A 17,106-nucleotide genomic window follows, 5' to 3' on the forward strand; every position below is an offset into this window, starting at 1 on the left:
AGGCAGCTGGGGGCAGGAAGATGGTCCCTGCTAGCTTTTCTTCCCTAGGCCCCGTCCCCTACCTTGACTCCTTCCCCTTCAGTGTGCTAGGGAGTGCTGCACAAGGACTTTGCTGCTTTCCTGGTACCAGCCTTGCTTATCAGTCTCTCTGGCTTCTTTTGCAGGTGGAAATAAAGGCTGGTGACGGAACGGGGCCGTGGGCACAAGGGGCGGCTGTCAAGGTACCTCGTGTGTGTGTGTGTGGGGGGGGGTGAAGTGTTGGACTGGATTGGATAAAAATAAAGGGTCTCCTCTGGTGATTCCTTAATCTCCCACTGTGTGTGTAGCAGCAGCTGAGGGGGAGGGGCGGTGTGAGTGTGGGCGGCCAATGAATTCTCAGGCCTGTGTGGGTTTTGTTTGGATTCTTTTTGCTTTCTCAGCTGGATGGTTTGGGTGCAGTTGGGGCTTGGTTTGTTGAACTATTTTTCTTTTTTAAAGACATGCAACCCACTTCTCACTCCTGCCTCTGGAAATCTCTGGAGAATGTCCCTGGTACTGTTGGTTTGCATCCAATCTGCAGAAATCCCGGGGGTGGGGGGGTGAGGGGAGAGTGATGATAATGGGGAGGGGAGGTGTGCTCCTGAGTCTGAAGCTGATAGGGTGTCATTAGTCATACTGCTGTCACCATGGAGATGGCTGGAGAGGAAAGGAGGTGGTGGGGGTGAGGATATTTTGGGTAGGTGGGGGCTGATGCAACATCATGGCTGGAAAGCCAGAGGGTGTCTGCTGTTACCCTGTGCAGTTTGGTGTCTGGGAGACTGGAAGGGAGTGTTTCCAGGTGCATGGGAAGCAGAGAAGGGGTAACTGAGCTCCTCCAGATGGTTGTCTGAGAGTGGAGGTTGAGGTATTTGGGGCAGGGGAATGTAGAGTCTGGTGGGATATTGATCATTACTGGGAAACTACGGATAATCTTCTTCCTAGGCTCGCAAGGGCCAGATCAGTAGATTTCCTTGGGCTTTGCCCCTGTATTCTGGATTGGGGACTACTTGTGAGTTTGGGATTACTCAGCACTATCTTTGTTGGCCCAGGGTGAAGGAAACAGTAGGAGGCAGCTCTCAGCAGCAGAGAGATTGGGAGTGTGAGGACAGGTGGGCAGGGGCAAGTCTAGTGGGACTCCTCTTAGAGGAGAGGAAGCTGGGGGAGCCTGGCTACTCCAGTAGCAGGTGGGTGAGCTGTTGGTGACCCTGAATGCTCTTAATCTCTCCTCCTTGAAAATCCTCCTCCCACTTCCTGGGAAAGCTGTGGGAAGCTCCATGGAGGTGCTAGAATTGGCACCCTGTCACTTCACTGGTTGAGTGGGGACATTGGTAAGGAGAGGCTCTGTTTACCCATCTGGGAAGGGGGGCTCCTTATTGAGGCTTCAGGATAAATCTGGAAGCCAGGGAACCACCCTGGAACTTGAGGCAAGGAATGTGCTTGGGGGAGTACATGGATTTTTGCTTTTGAAAAAGCTTCTGTAGGATGGAGAAGAGCCAAAGTGGCATTGGCTCCCCCAGGAAGCTCATATGTCTTGGTGACGTTGGGAGTAGTGGGCGATCACCTGGGATGACACTGTCAGAGGCACTGAGGCAAGCAGAGGATGGCGTGTACTGGTGATGCTTTTTTGGGGGGGCGGGTGGGGAAGAGGGTACGCAGGAAAGAGCTGTGAGCTCACCTCTGTTCATGCTGGCTCTCATTCCACCTCTGCTCCTGAGCAGAATCCCTAGGTTCCATCTCTGCTTCCTCCCCTGGCTGCCCACTGCTGACTAAGGTGAGGTAATAGTCACCACGTGTACTATTTCAGGGCTGTATGCACTAGAGATGTGGAGATCCTGGAGTGGACCTGTTCTGCCCCAGACTAGGGAAAACAGAACAAGGGGATGGAGACAGATGGACTCAGGGAGTGGGCAGCTCCCTCCTCTTCCTTCTGTATTTCCAGCCTTGTCAGCCTAAGCTTCCCTTTGCTGGGAGAAGGAACTGTTGGCTGGTCTGTTTACTCCCCAGAGCACCCCTCCCTCCTGCCTGCCTGCTGTGGTGATGGCTTTCCCTGGCAGACCTGCTTTCCTTCCACTCTTTGCCAGTGTGCCCTCCAGTTGTCCCGCTAGCATTCTCCTGGTGTAGAGTGAGGTCAGTTCTGCAGATCTGCTGGAGACTCTGAGCCCAGTACCCACACCCTTGGGAGTATGAGCATGTGGCAGGGGCTACCTGAGAACCCAAAGAGTCTGCCCCTTTCCCCTTCTCGGTGAGGGCCTAAGGTGGCTGTGTTCTTAACGCTCTGAGGTTGTGTCTGTGCTTGTTTTTATTGTCCAGTTGTTTATCTGAGAACCGTAGCTTCCTGTCAGCCTGGGTACTGCCAGCCCTCAGGTCTGTGCCCCATCGTTCCTGGTTCTGCCGCCTTCTCCCTACCTTGGTTTTCTTGGGTAGCTAGTTGGGGATAGTGTTCCACAAACCCCGGATGAGACAGTTTTGCCCGATTTTCTTCTGTCATCAAGTCATGGTATGGTGTATGATAAGTGTATGATGTATGAGCTTGTTCTGAGGTCAGAACAAGTGTGTGTGTGATAGAGAGCGCGAACGTGCATGCGCGCAGACAGTCTGTGGTCCCCACAGGATAGGTACAAGAGTAAGCGGTGTCCAGTAGCCAGAAGGAATATGCAATACTCCTATGTGCCGAATGCTGCCAGGGATTTAGCACTATCCTGATATGTGGGTGTACACAGTGCCTGGTGCAGGCACAGAGCTGAGTTTGATGAATGCAAATTTTATTGTCTAGTATGCTCCATGATATCCCAAGGAATATGCTATGGCACACACAGTTACCACCTCCCCCCCCCTCTCTTGGCAGTCTGGATAGGAGTGAATGCCCAGTGCTGAGAGCACCAGGCCACCCTGCTTTTGGGTTCCCACACAGCTCCCACGCTCTGCCCCATGGGAACACTCCACTGCACTGGCTGAGGATGTCTGGAAACTATTTTGGGACTGTGCCCAGGATCTCTGCCTTCTGTCTTTCCTTTTGACCACTGCAGAAATGCCCTGTTGTCAAGAATTTGTGGTTCTTAATTTTCCAACCACTGTATGTCGCTCCTACTAGCTCTTTCTTGCCTGATCTTCCAGCCCTTTATGAGGGTTCAGAAGGATCCCCCTTTTCTATAAGGTACATTGATAAGCAGCAGTGAACTTGGAGATACAGAAGCAGGTGACCCTGTCAGGCTATAGAGCGCGAAAGGAACCAACTAAGAAGATTTCAGAGTTGAGTTTGAGAATGGAAAGAGAGGGCATGATAAAAACTAGAGTTAAATCTTAGAGTTTAGCTCTATTTCCTTGGTGACACCGACCCTTTTTGAATGTCAGGGGGAGGAAAAGAGCTTGGCAAGATAGAGTTGAACTGAAGGAAGAGCTTTCCTGTCCATGATGGTATAGGGGCCCAGGGGCTGCATTCAGGGATCCACCATGATGGCTTTGCAGCTCTTTTGCTGGACCTGATGAGGAGGGGCATGAGTGCTGGGCTTCCTCCAGCTACAGATGGACATTTCTGCTAGAAATGGGCTTTGTGGTCTTGCCAAGTCCCCTCCCATACCCTAGGGGCTGTAGCAAATGGTTTGGCTGGCTGGGGGGGCAGGCAGGGAGTATAGGGAGAGGCTTTGGTTTGGCTCAGCTTTTGGGTCTTCCAATCCTCTTAAGTCCTCTCTTTCCCGCTCCTGACCTCTTAGGCTTTTGGCCTCATTTCCTATCACACCCAGACATCTGGCAGTCAGCTGAGGACTCCCTCTCATTCCCAGCATCTCTGCAGCTTCTGAGAAGGAGGTGGCTTTCTTGTGAATTAGTTTAGGAATCCTTTGGCAAACAGAGGACTGGGATAGTTTAGATGATTAAAATGTATAGATTATTACACTAATAAGGACTGTGACCCTGTCTCCATCCACTTTATCTCCCTTTCTTTGTCCCTTTTGACTTTCAGCATTTGCTGAATATTTACCATGTTCAGAGGACAGTAAAAGTGGGAGAAACCATTATCATTACAACCTCATAAAATCATTTGATACTTCCCTAAAATCATAAGTCTTAAGTGGGAAAACGAGCATTGCCAGTTTTTGTTTTCATACAGTGAATGGCTTTGATCTTAACTGTGTGTTTGGGGCTGTGAACTTGCACATTGCAGACACAACCACTCATCCTGTGTACACCCAGCTTTTTACCTTTGTTCCTCTTTGGCTCAGTGAACCTCAAGGGACTTTGAAGGACAAATCAACATGTTGACCTTGTTTTCAGAATGTTAGTGTTTCCGGGATCTGGTGATAACAGGTTAGGGTAGTGCTTCAGAAATGGTCTAGCTGGGAAGTGAGCTTAGTTTTTAAAGGAGAGCATTCACTTTATCTGTGTTGAGTTTGAAATCCAGAGAAAGCTGTATGGAAATAACTGTGCTTGGGCTATTTACCTGAATCTGAACTTGCCTTCAGCTCATTAAAAGTGTGAATCCTGTAGCCCTTATTGCTTCAAGGGGCTTCAGCAAGACCTACTGGCTGAGAGGAAAGGGATAAGAAGTGCACTTGTCCCGTTCTCGTTCTCTCTCTCTCTCTCTCTCTCTCTCTCCTCTCTCTTCTCTCTCTCTCTCTCTTCTCTCTCTCTCTCTCTTCTCTCTCTCTCTCTCTCTCTCTCTCTGTTTTCTACTCTACTCCTACTCTTGGGTTCTGCTGTTAGTCATGGGGAAGTCATTTAATGTCCATGGACATTGTCTCTTCTGTGAAGTAAAGGGGGATTGTCTTCCAAAGTTAGCTTTTCTCAAACTAAATCTGAGAAAGGACCAGTTTTTTTTTCTTGCTTTTAATTTCAAAACCAAACATGGTCCTACTTTGTAAAGCTAACTCACAGCTTGCAGCATTTGTGGCTCACCTCAGGAGTTCAGTATCATTCAGACTGGCCTATGAGCCATTCAGTAGGGCAGGTTCAGTACTCATGCTCTTGGATATCGTGGTGGCTTCATGTTGCTGTAAGTTTGTTGTGATGGACTGGTGATGAATGGTTTACGGGCCATACCTTGGACAGCACTGCTTTTGAACTTTGCTTCTGGATGTGCACAGGGAACTCTTGTTTTGAGGCCTCTCCACCCTTTCTGGACATGACTGCTGTTATTCTGTACTCTCCATCTGGGAGACAGACAGCCACCACTTGGAAAAGTGGAGCTCTTTCTGTACCAGAAATTCTGAGTCCCCCCAAAATTTATTTGTACCTTAGTTTCTGTAGATGAAGAAGCCTCCTGCCTTCCCTGTCATCTCTGCAAGTCTAAGAATCTGATGGCAGAACCTCAGGTCCCCAAAACCCCCACGAAGGGCAGGACTGTGTGTATGTGTGAACTGCTTGACTTAAAGAGGACAGTTTAGGATGAGGCCATGATTCCTGAAGTTGCTGGTGTGGACTTCTTGGTCCCTGCAAGAAAGTAAAGCTGCGTAGCTGGAGGCAAGGCACTTTGACTTCTGAGATTTTTTCCATTTGGTGATTCTTAATAATTTAGAGATGTAGTCCTTTCTTACTGGGGGCTAATTGCAGACTCTGCCCTGATTTCTGTAAGAATCAACATGTATGTTTTCTTTTTTGGGGGGGGGGAAGGAGGGGGGCTGCATGGTACTGAGGGTTGAACTCAGGACCTCAAGCTTGCTCGAGGTGCTGTATCACTTGAGCTATTCCACCATCTAATCTTTTTGACTGCTGAGTTTAAGCATCTTACCCTACTTCCTCCCAGCTGGGAATTTTTTATTTTTTTTGAGATTCTATAGATTAGGCAAAAAGGTAAAAATACTAGCTGCCTCACTCTAGAGGATAGAAGGAGGGGTATAGGGTAAGTAATATTGTCTTGCCACAGAATATTCCTTAAGAGGTAAGCACGCAAAGGATAGGAGGATTAGAGTCTAAGCAAATCCTGGTTGTGTCTGTGGCCTGGAACTCTTGTGCCCTTGGTGTTTAAGTAATTGGATTTCTCAGCCCCGCCTCCAAGCATTTTCACGTGTAATCCTAACCTCTGGGGCTTTGCAAGGAAACAAAGGCATTGAAAGGGTTTGCAACTTGTCCCTGACAGCGAGCCCTTGAGCTCTGTGCCATGTTGACTGACTTCCGCTTTGCTGCCTCTGCAGTATCTACCACCTTTCCCCCAAAAGCCTGTCCCCAGGAGTGTTTTTCTGGCCTGCAGGCTTTGGTTCCCAGCCCTGCTAAGCAAATGGAGTTTACAGAAGGAGCTATTTCTTGCCAGTCCACCTTCCTGCACCTCAGGGATTTTCCATCTCTGGCTTTGTTGGCTACCTTGCAGAAGGGCAAGATCCAGGGAAGACAGTAACACCTGTCAGAGGCAGAGAGAAGGGCTGAGAAGGGCTCTGGGCTGGGAATCCTATCTGGCTCCTTAGACCTGCTGTTTCTACCTTCTGCCTTCAGAGTGCCCCCTTGGGCCAAGCCACTTCTCTGCTGGCTTAAACAAGTTCATACTGAACAAGTTCACAGCAGGTTCTTCTGGACCCATAGAGGGGATGCTAGGCCTTCACAATGTGGGTCATTGTTTCCCTAAACCCCAAGCTCTAGGATGATGAACTTTTGGTGGAGGTGGTTACCCCAGTGATGTCCACCCTGTTTTTTCAACTAGGAGACAACATTTTTCAGGGCTTCATCTTGGGACAGTCTCCATCATAGGACACTCTTCAGGGCTTCAGCCCAGAATAGAGATTCCCATTCCTCATGCTTTGAGCATAGCTCTAAGTCCTAGACTTTGCAGACGGGGCCTCTGAGGGCATGTTTTGGGAAGAGGGGCCCAAGGACTCCTTGGGCCAGAATCGTTTAGAAAGCTAGTAAAATGTCATAGGGCTGTCTGATCAAGATAGCTATCTGCTGGGTCAAACCTGTGGATTCTTATTACAGTTAGGTAGAGTGGCAGAGGTGGAGGCTAGCATGGGGGTCCCAGATGGTAGTGCTAGAAGCTCTGGGCAGGCAGGCCATGCAGCATCCCCTTCCTTACAGACCCTGCCATTTGTCCCTGAGCCGGGTCCTACCTGATAGTTGAGCTCTATGCTGACCTCTGCCCTGTAGCCTTTCCTTCTATTATTTCTCCATGGTTTCCTGTTTCCCAGCTGTGGGTTCCCAGAGACATCATTTGGACCCTGGGTAGTAGTTAGGGCTTAGCTCTGGGGTTGTGTGGTTGGAGTGGCGTGTGTCTTGGGGCTGTACTGGCAAGTGGTCTAGAGCAGTCTGGACACCTCGGCTAGGAGCCAGAACCCAGGATTTTGTGTCCAACCCCAGGGAGCTCCTCCCCCTCACTTAACACATGCTGACTCCTCCATTGCTCTCCATTAAGTCTCTGCCTGAGGTCTGGGGAAGTGGGATCTGGAGGAGGACCTGGGTGGGTGCCAAAGCATGCCAGCCTTAAACACTCCCACCCCATAGCTTCCACTAGAATAGGCAGGGAGCATGCTTTAACTTGTCTAGAGAGTTTCCAGTAGCCAGTCCCTCTGGTTCAACTAGTTTAGTGGTTGTCAGCCCCCACCATATACTAGAATCATCTAAGGATCTTTTAAAAAAGAAAATGTCAGTGCCTGGGCCCCAACCCCAGAGACCTGGATGTTGTTGCTCTGGATTTAGAGCCAGGCCCCTGCATTTTTTTTTTTTTTTTTTTTTAGCCTCCCCAGATGATTAGAATGTGTAGTCAGGGTTGAGAGAAGCTACCTTGTCCAATTTGGCTCTCCCCATGTCTCCCACACCAATGGGTAGCCCCAGAATATCTTTGTTACCTGCTGATAGCTTCAGTGATAATGCAGACTCTGGAAAAGTTAAGACATGTCACATTGGATTGAATACCCCATCCAATGAGACCGATTTATGAGTTCATAGATACTAGAATTGTGAAATTCTATTAAACTACAATTTCAGAAGTAAACTCTGTAGCAAATGATAGAAACTTAAGTTTTCTTCTCAGCTTTTAAAATTTTAAATGTTTCATTGAAGCATAGTATAAAGTATATATTGTATACAGAATGGTAAATTTTCACAAACATACCTGTGTTCAATACTACCTGGATTGAGAAATGAGTACCCTTGCCCTGTTCCAAATGCTCAGAATTTCTGTGCCATTTGGACATAGTTGGAGCAGGCCATGTTACAGCAATGTATGCTGGCTTTGGGCCTGGAGGATTTTAGTTTAGCCTCTGCCAGGAATACCTTTAATTACCTTCACATACTTAAAAGGAGTGGATGTCACTGAGATAGGGTGGGGCGGGAAGGAGGATCCTGTGGGCCCCTCCTCTGTGTTACCCTTCTTACTCCTTTAGTTCCTTTTCCAGCTCTGCATGTCAGTCCCCAGCCTTGGGTAAATTCAAAAAGCATATCTCTTTCTTCTCTGCCTTTTATTCGTTCTCCACTATACAGGTAATACATGTTCTTTGGAAAAAATAGAAAATAGGAGAGGAATTTGCCCATAGCATCACTATAATCACTATTAACTGGAGTACCCAGCTTTTATTCTCTGCCTGTACACCTTTGTAGTGTTTAAAAAATGGAATCTTGCTGTATTATAACCCACTGTACACTGTATAACAGCTAGCAGTCATGACATTCATTGAGCATTCCACATGTGCATAGTGAGCATGTGGACATAGTTTTCATAGCTCTCTCCCTTAGTTCTCATGGTAACTCTGGGGTAGGTGGCAAACCCTATTTCAGATAAGGACACTGAGAATCTGACCAGGAGTTTGACAGGGACTGATGTTACATGAAGGGTAGAGCTGGAGTCAAGGCTAAGGACGTCTGTCCTTCTGTGTTAAATATATTTTCAAAATATTTATTGGTCAGAGAACATCTTTTTTCTAAGTGATTTCTATTCTTTTCACTTTTAATGTGAATAATTGTCATTTTATCCTTAAGTATAGTATTGCCGTTTGGTTGAGGTCTTACAGTTAGTGTTTTTGTTTTGTTTTCTTTTTTTGTATATCATGCTAAAGAAATGGTCTCATTTCTATTTTTTTTTGGCAGTACTGGGTTTGAACTCTGGGCCTCATGCTTGGCAGGCATTCTACCACTTGAGCCACTCTTACCAGCCCTCATTTCTTTTTATTAAGTTTTTTACTATTAGCAGTGGGTGTTTCATTTTGTCTTGTCTAATTAGCATAATTTGAAAATCAAATGGTATTTCTGCCTTTTAATAAGTTGAATTATGTTAATATATTAATATTGAACTGTCTTTGCATTCTTTGAACATACCATACTTAGTAATGGAATTTTTTTAACCTGGTATTTGATTTATTAACATGAGAGTTTTCTATCTATGAGTAAAATTAACCTGTAATTTTTCTTTTGTGTTTTCATTGTCAGATATTGCTTTTAGAATTATAGTAACTTCATATAACAATGAGTTTATTCTTTATGCATTGGTGCAATTAAAAGAATATAGCTGAATAATTCCATTCCTTAAGAACTTGGAAGAATCTGATAAAACTATCTGAACTTGTTACTTTTTTTGAGGGATAGGTCTTTTCTTTTTTTCCTATAGCTTTTGGTATAATACTTTGAAAATGGATCACTCACATAGAAAATACAAATTTATTAGCATAACTGTATTTCATTTCCCGCATAATGTGATTTTTTTTTTCCCCTACTTTGTATAGGGTGTTTTTCCCTTTTTTTTTTTTTTTTTTTTTTGGTACTGGGTGTTTAAACTTGCTAGGCAAGTGCTCTACCACTTGAGCCATGTCTCCAAATCTTTTTGCTTTAGTTATTTTTTTGAATAAGGTTTCAACATCACCCCCCCCACATACTCCACTCCCCCCACCCTGGCCTGCAGTTCTCCTATTTATACCTCCTTTGTAGCTGGGATTATGTAGCTGCAATCCTCCTGACCTGCACCTCCTGAGTACTAGGATTATAGGTGTGAGCCACCATGCTTGACCCAATGTAGCTCTTGATCACTCCCTGAGGCTTTTGTCTCAACCCCCTCTAGTAATAGCTTACCAGCTTGGCAACCAGGATCTGTGGGAAACTTTTTTTAACCGAAGCAAAATCTGAATTTATTACCTTGTGCGTACTTAAGCTCCCATGGAAATTGTAGTAGTAGCACTTAGAAAAGTGTCATGTAATACTAGCACCAAAGGAAATAGATGGAAGCTACAGATAGTGAGAGGGAAAGATAAGCATTTGACCTGGCGCTCATGGCCTGAGATGGCTTTAGGTTAAAATGTTGGCTCCCGGCTTGTTTCATGTACCCCTAGAAAATATCCAAATGGTATCCTTCAGGCTCTAATGAGTGTCCTGGAATGCAGAAGACTGTAGAGGAAAGAGATACCAGAAAAAACAGGGTGGGCATCTCTTGGGCACTGCCTCCAGCCACATTTCAAGTCCATTTCCATATTCTTACCCTAGACTTTGGGGTACAGGGCAACAGTGACTGACACTGTGAAGGCCTGACCTCCTCTGTGTGAGTCCAGCAAGGCCTGTTGCTGTCCTGTACTTGTTCAGGCCAGTAGAGAAATGACTTGGCCCAAAGGAGAAGGTACAGTAGCTTGAGGGATAGATTTTCATGCCCTTTATACTGACTCCTTAGAAGCTATAAAAGGGTAAGGGAGGTTATGGGCAGGGGGATGGACTTTGAGTTCAACATAGAAACCAATAGTAGTTATTATTGGTCACTGTTTCTTTCTTTTAAAATAGAAGTATTTTTGAACTTTAAAAGTAACAATATGTCCATTTAAAGAAACTAAATATAAAATCATGTAATTGTAAGCTGAGAATCCTTATTTCTTCTCCATGCCAGTGTAATCACTAACAATTTATACATATCTTTCCAGACTTTAAAATAAGCACATGGATTTCCTACCTTTCCCTACAGTAATGTGTTTGCAACATACCTGTTTTTGAGTAATCTTTTATTTAGTCACTAATACGTTAAAGACATCTCTCTAGGTCAGTACATCTGTCTTATCCTTTCATTTATTTAGGTGGTACTAGAGTTTGAACTCAAGGCCCTATACTAGCCAGGAGGCAGTCTACCACTTGAACCATGCCCCCAGCCCTTTGTTGCTTATTATTTTTCAAATTGGGTCTCACATTATTCCTTGGGTTGGCCTGGACTGAGATTCTCCTATTTATAGCTCCTGTGTAGCTAAGATGACACCACCATGCCCAGCTTTTTATTGCTTGAAATGGGTAACTTTTTGTTCAGCTGGCCTCAAACTGCAATCCTCCTGATCTCTGCCTCCCAAGTAGTTAGGATTACAGGCATGAGCCACTGCATCCAGCTTTATCTTAGCCTTTTAAATAGCCGTGAAATATTTCATTTTATAGGTTTATTGTAATTAAACTTATTTTCTATTGATGGATACTCACAGATCCATTCTTTGCAGTTATAAATGATAATATAATGAACATAATTTTATTCATTAGATCTTTTGTTACTTGTCCAAGGATGTCCACAGGTCAAAATCATGCAAATGAAATTTTAGTTGATGTTACCAGCTTACTCTTCCAAAAGGTAATTTGATACTACCTATTCTATGTACTTTCACCAACACCAAATGAAGAGTTACCTGTTTTTGTTTGTGTTGAGTTGATAAAGATATCTCATTTTAGTTTTTTACTAGTGAACCTGAGAATGTTTTAAAATGTTAAGTCATTTGCATTTATTCTGTGTATTGCCTGTTATATCCATTACCTCCTCTCAAAAAGACTTTGTATTGATCCATAAAAGTTCTTAATATATTCCTGATATATGCATATGTGTTTGGTTTGTTTGTCTTCGTCCTGGGGATTGAACCCAGTGCCTTGTACATTTTAAGCATGTGCTGTACCACTGAGCTACACAATTAGCCAACTTCTGTTTGAATTTAAAAAATTTTTTTGACATCTGTTTTTCATTGTGTCTGTCATATGGAGATGTCACTTTAGTGCAATCAGAATTTGTCAGTATTTGGCTTCTGAGTTTTTACCTTGAAGTCTTATTTTAAGTATTCACATTTCTAAGGTGAGAATTTTTTTTTTTTTTTTTTTTTTTGTGGGTGGCAGCACGGTACTGATGTTTGAACTCTGGGCCTCACACTTGCTAGCCAGACACTCTACCATTTGAGTTACTCCACCAGTCCTTTTTTGTGTTGGGTATTTTTGAGATAGGGTCTCAAGAACTGTTTGCCTGGAGCTGGCTTTGAACCACCATCGTCCTGATCTTTACCTCCTGAGTAGATAGGATTATAGGCATGAGCCACCAGCACTCAGCCAAGATTTATTTTTTATAAATGGTATGAGATAGGGATTGACCTTTTCCGAAATAGCAAGCCTATTATTCTCAGTCTGCTAGTTTCCCCAGTGGTTTATAATTCTGTTAATCATTTCACAAGCACTTATATTTATTGGTGTTCTAGAGTCTCTCTGCAGTTGTTTGTTTTGTTTTTGTGGTACTGGGGGTTGAACTCGGGGGCTTTGTGCTTCCTAGGTAGGTGCTCTACCACTTGAGCCACTTCATCTGTCCTTTTTACATTAGTTATTTTTGAGATAGGATCTTGCTTTATGCCCAGGTTGACCTGGATCACAATCCTCCTTTTTGTGCTTCCCCAAATAGCTGGGATGACAAACACACACCACCACACCCAGCCATTGGTTGAGTCTTGCAGACTTTTTGTCCAGGCTGGCCTCTTAACTGCATCTTCCAGATGGGGTCTCACTATATAGCCCAGGCTGGCCTCAAACTCGCAATCTTCCTGCGTCCACCCCCTCAATGCTGAAATTACAGGTGTGTATCACCACACCAGACTATTGCATTATTTTAATAACTACAATTTTTAATGTAACAGTTTGATTTAAATTTTTTCCCACAAAATCTGTTTGCATTTTTGGGGGAGCTGGGGGCGTTTCTTTCTCCAAATAAGCTTATGAACAACTTGTCAAATTCTGTGAAAAATGTTGGGAATTTTCTATTTGGATCACATAGAACTTACAGATCTGGGGGAGAGTAGACAGCTTTATATTGAATCTTCCCATTCAGGGAAAGGGAAGTGTATCTTTCCATTTATTCTAATCTTTCTGGGTGTTCATCAAAGTTTTCTTCATATGGATGTTACACATTTCTTAGTTATTATTGCTGTTGTGAATGGGTTCTCTTCTGTTGCATTCTCCCCATCCCAAGTGCTGGGATTGAACTGGGGCCTCACATATGCCAGATAAGTATTCTACTACAATGCTACACCCCGCAACCAGCCCCAGCCAGCAGACTTTTTAACTTGTCTCAAGGCACATTAGAATTGTTCCCATGTTTCTTCACCTCCCAGCCCCTCAGATCCCTGTAGCTCATTGTCTGCCTCTGTGGCAATACTGTAGTGCCTGGATATGGGTTCCTTGTGGTAGGATGCTCATCTTATCCATTTCACATCCTCAGAACCTGGCACAAAGCCTACCATGCAGTAAGCCCTTTTGATAAATGCTTGTGGAATCAAATTGGTGAGGGACCATGCACTTTACCTCTTCAAAGTGTGCAGCCTGGACCAATGCGAGGATCAGAGCCTAAGGCAGCCCTGGCTCCAAGCCTGGAGGCTGTAATCTGGATAACAGATGAGGTTAGGGGTACCCTCCCTCTCTCCGTAGGAAAAAGAAAGTCCTGGACCATTTTTCCACATGCAGACATCAGGGAGGAGCCCATACCTCATAATTACCCTGAGACCAACAACCCACTTGTCATTAACACTCATTAGTACTAACTAGTAGGGAGACCCGCTTTCTTGTTTCCCAAATGCCTGAAGGAAGCACAAAACAAACATATCTACCACTTCTCTTCAGGGGAGAGGAATCATCCAGGCTGGAAGCAGAGCTTGTAAAGACCACTGGTGAAATGGGTTCCACATCTCTGTGCCCAGGGACCTTTGTCAGGGTAGCATTTTCTTTCCCTTTTCTTCTCCAAAGTCTGTACCCTGCAAGTGGTTCCTAGGCCGGGTTTATACCCAGCAGCATGCTAATCCTTACCATGGTGTTTGTATTTTAAGCTTCTGTTGCTGTCCTGCACTGCCATCTTGGTGGTTCTTTCAGTTCCTCTGGTCCTTATCTCTGCTGCCCCAAGAGCTAGGGTGGCAATGGAGGTGTCTGTCTGACAGGAGGGCTGGGTCCACCTGAACCCATGAGGAGGGGACTCCTCATCCCTGGAGCATGGGGCCTGTGGACTTGGAGATGTGGTTCTCCTTGCTGTGAATTGGGGTGAGGATTTTTGCTCTTGACTTGCATAAAGTGAAGGTAGGGACAGAGGATCTGAGCAGGTCAGAACTGTGCATCTGCATGTCACTGGTTTCACTTCACTGCTGCCCTGAACTGTAGTCTGGGCTCATCCTACCTTCTGGCTCACTCACCTCCCATGCTCAGGGTAGTAGGGGAGATGGAAATACTTCTGGCTCATTTACTAGCTTGTTTTGAATCCTCAGAAACAGTAGAAGCAAGGGTACACTCAACAAATGTTGGGAGTAGGGGAGGGAGGTGCCAGTATTGCTTTGGGTCTCCATCCCATCCCATCTGCATCTGTTCAACTCCTAGTGCCCACCTGGAGAAGGCAATGCCTTGTGTGCCAGGTGGCCCCAGGACTGAGAGAGGGGCCCCTCCTGGCAGCCACAGCTTTATCTCTGCCAGCTTTGAAGGAGCTGCCTTCTCAGGGTGCTGAGCAGAAACTATGACAGATGGACCTCTGTGAACCCATGGATTTGTTCCAAGTGCCTTCTCCCGGAGCAGAGCACATTCCAGCAGTGAGGCTGCAAATGCTGGACTGCTCAGAACTTCACCTCACCTGTTGGACAGAGCTTTTTTTTTTTTTTAACCTCCTCCTATATATGAGTTGCCCTCTTTCAAAGAGCAGAGGCACTGACCACTGATGAGTGAAGTCTGTGTGTGCACACAGGAGGTTGACTGTTGTCCCGGACCAGCCTATAAGAGCCCTCGTTCACCCAGCTTCTGAACTATCTGGGGCTTTCCTCTTGTCTCTACTCACCCTTAGCCCCATAGGGTTATTGAAGTCATGGTTCTCAAGCACTCCTGCTTGTCAGTTTGGGGACCACTTGAACCATAATCCTCTCCTGGTCAGACAGGGATGAGGGTGGGACCTGGGAATCAGTATCTATAGCCAGCTTCCTGCAGGTGATTCCTTTGCCTACTGGAGTTTGAGAACTGCTAGTCTGTGGACTAATGAAACAAAAGGTTCCCTGCGTATTTGGGGCTCTCAATACTTGATCATGACTGAGAAGACCTGCCTTTCAACCCTGGATGGTTTGTGCAATAGCTAGGTGTTATGCAAATACTTGTAAAAGCACAAGGAAGATTGTATAAAAGCTGTTCTGTTTCAGATATGATCAAATTCAAAATAGTTAAAACTTTTTTGCTGTTATCTATTATAAACAATGCAGTTTCAATGCAGAAAAGTCAAAGTTCAGGTAAACAGAAAAAAAATTTTTAATTCTTAATTTTTTTCACTTCTCATGTGCTCCATGTAATGCTGATGCTGCTGGGTTTTGGACCACACTTGGAGTGGCAAGGGGCCAAAAGGGTCCACAACTGGCTGATCACAAGAGGTGCCTCAGGGGCATGTCAGAACTCAGTTTTCTGGGCCTTTTTCTGGAAATGTCAGACTGTGCCACTGAGTCCCACATTTGACTAAGTGATTTAGACAATGGCTGGGCCCTTCAGAGTGAGTCCCTGTATTTCTTGTCTGCATATACAGCAGAGAAGACATTACTTCATAGAGATCTGCAGAATTAAATGAGAGACTACAAGAGGTCAACTCAGCTATTGGGCAGGGTGGAGTGGTGGTTCTCTGACAGATGGAGATGTCTTCTGTGGTGATTGATACTTTCAATATTTCTTTTTTTTTTTTTTTTTTTTTTGTGGAACTGTGGTTTGAACTCAGGGCTTCATGCTTTACAAAGCAGGTGCTCTACAGCATGAGCCCATTCCAATTCATTTTTTGCTGTGGTTATTTTGGAGAGGGGGGCTCTAAATCTGTTTCCCTCCTCCTGATCTCAGCCTCCCAAGTAGCTAGGATTACAGATGGTTAACCATGGCACCTGGCCTCAATATTTCTGTCAATTGTTGCAAAAATTTCCTAGTATAATGTTGTTTCATGTTTTCAAAGTTTTTAGTAAATCACTTAAATCCATGGATGGTGACTATATTCCTTTTAGCGTTCCTAATATTTGCATTTTTCTTTTTAAAATAACCAGTCTTGTCAGGTTTTATCTATTTTATTGGTCTTTTGGAGAACCATCTCTTAGATTCATTTATAGATACTACTATGTTTTGTTTTCTAATCAGCTACACTAAGCTCACCTTATTTGTAAATTTATTGCACTTGGTCAAAAACAAAAGCTTGAAATGCTCACATACATTATGCAGCACAGTTGATGGGAAGCTCTGTCAGTCCCGTGTTGTCTTCAGTTGTGTTTAAATTGTGTGATCTACTGAGTGTGTCCCTGCCCTTAATTTTGCAAAACTGTATCTCCCAAAAGAAAGATAAAAGTGACTGTTTATTTATTTATTTTTTTAATTTTTCTTTTATTATTCATATGTGCATACAAGGAGTGACTGTGTTTAATTTAAGTGACAAAGTGAAAATTTTAGAACTGTTGAAAGGCAGCATTGTGGGAAAAAATGAGTCAAGCACCTACAGTACAGTACTGAATCTATGCATCCTGAGCACTTTCCTCAGCAGTGGTCTCCTTGGCACCGTATATTCGTAGATATCACAGGTCTACTGTATTTGTCTTTATGTGTAGTGACTGATTTTTTTTTTCCTAACTTTCTTCTTTACTTTTATTTTCTAGCTTTTTGGATTGAAACTTTATTTTCTTTCTTATTTAGCAAAAGTATTTTTGGAATCATGAACTTTTCTGTTGATATATACTGTTCTCATTAATCTATAAATTTATAAATTTATAGTTGTGATTCTGATTGTTTTTAAATTCCTTGATCCAACCCTAGTGTATTATTTAGGAGACTTGCTTAGGATTTGCAGATGTCCTGTTCCTTCTGCTTAGAGAGGGCTTGAGAACTGCCCATCCCCAGCTCTCCTGCTTGTCAGACCAGGCTGTGAGTCGTGTTCTGTATGGGCCTGGG

General features: G+C 44.4%; 1 protein-coding gene across 5 annotated transcripts in view; it reads left to right on the plus strand.

Annotated features, from left to right (window-relative positions):
• The window catches only part of Tet3 (tet methylcytosine dioxygenase 3), a 110,229-nt gene that overhangs the window by 15,323 nt on the left and 77,800 nt on the right, over positions 1 to 17,106 (plus strand). For all 5 annotated transcript variants that reach the window (XM_074050020.1, XM_074050021.1, XM_074050018.1 and 2 more), the window contains one exon: positions 165 to 221. In XM_074050020.1, coding sequence (XP_073906121.1) covers positions 165 to 221 — 57 coding nt within the window. The remainder of the gene's footprint in view (positions 1 to 164; positions 222 to 17,106) is intronic.

This window comes from Castor canadensis, chromosome 12 (genome assembly GCF_047511655.1).
Source record: "Castor canadensis chromosome 12, mCasCan1.hap1v2, whole genome shotgun sequence".
Classification (NCBI taxonomy): Eukaryota; Metazoa; Chordata; class Mammalia; order Rodentia; family Castoridae; genus Castor; species Castor canadensis.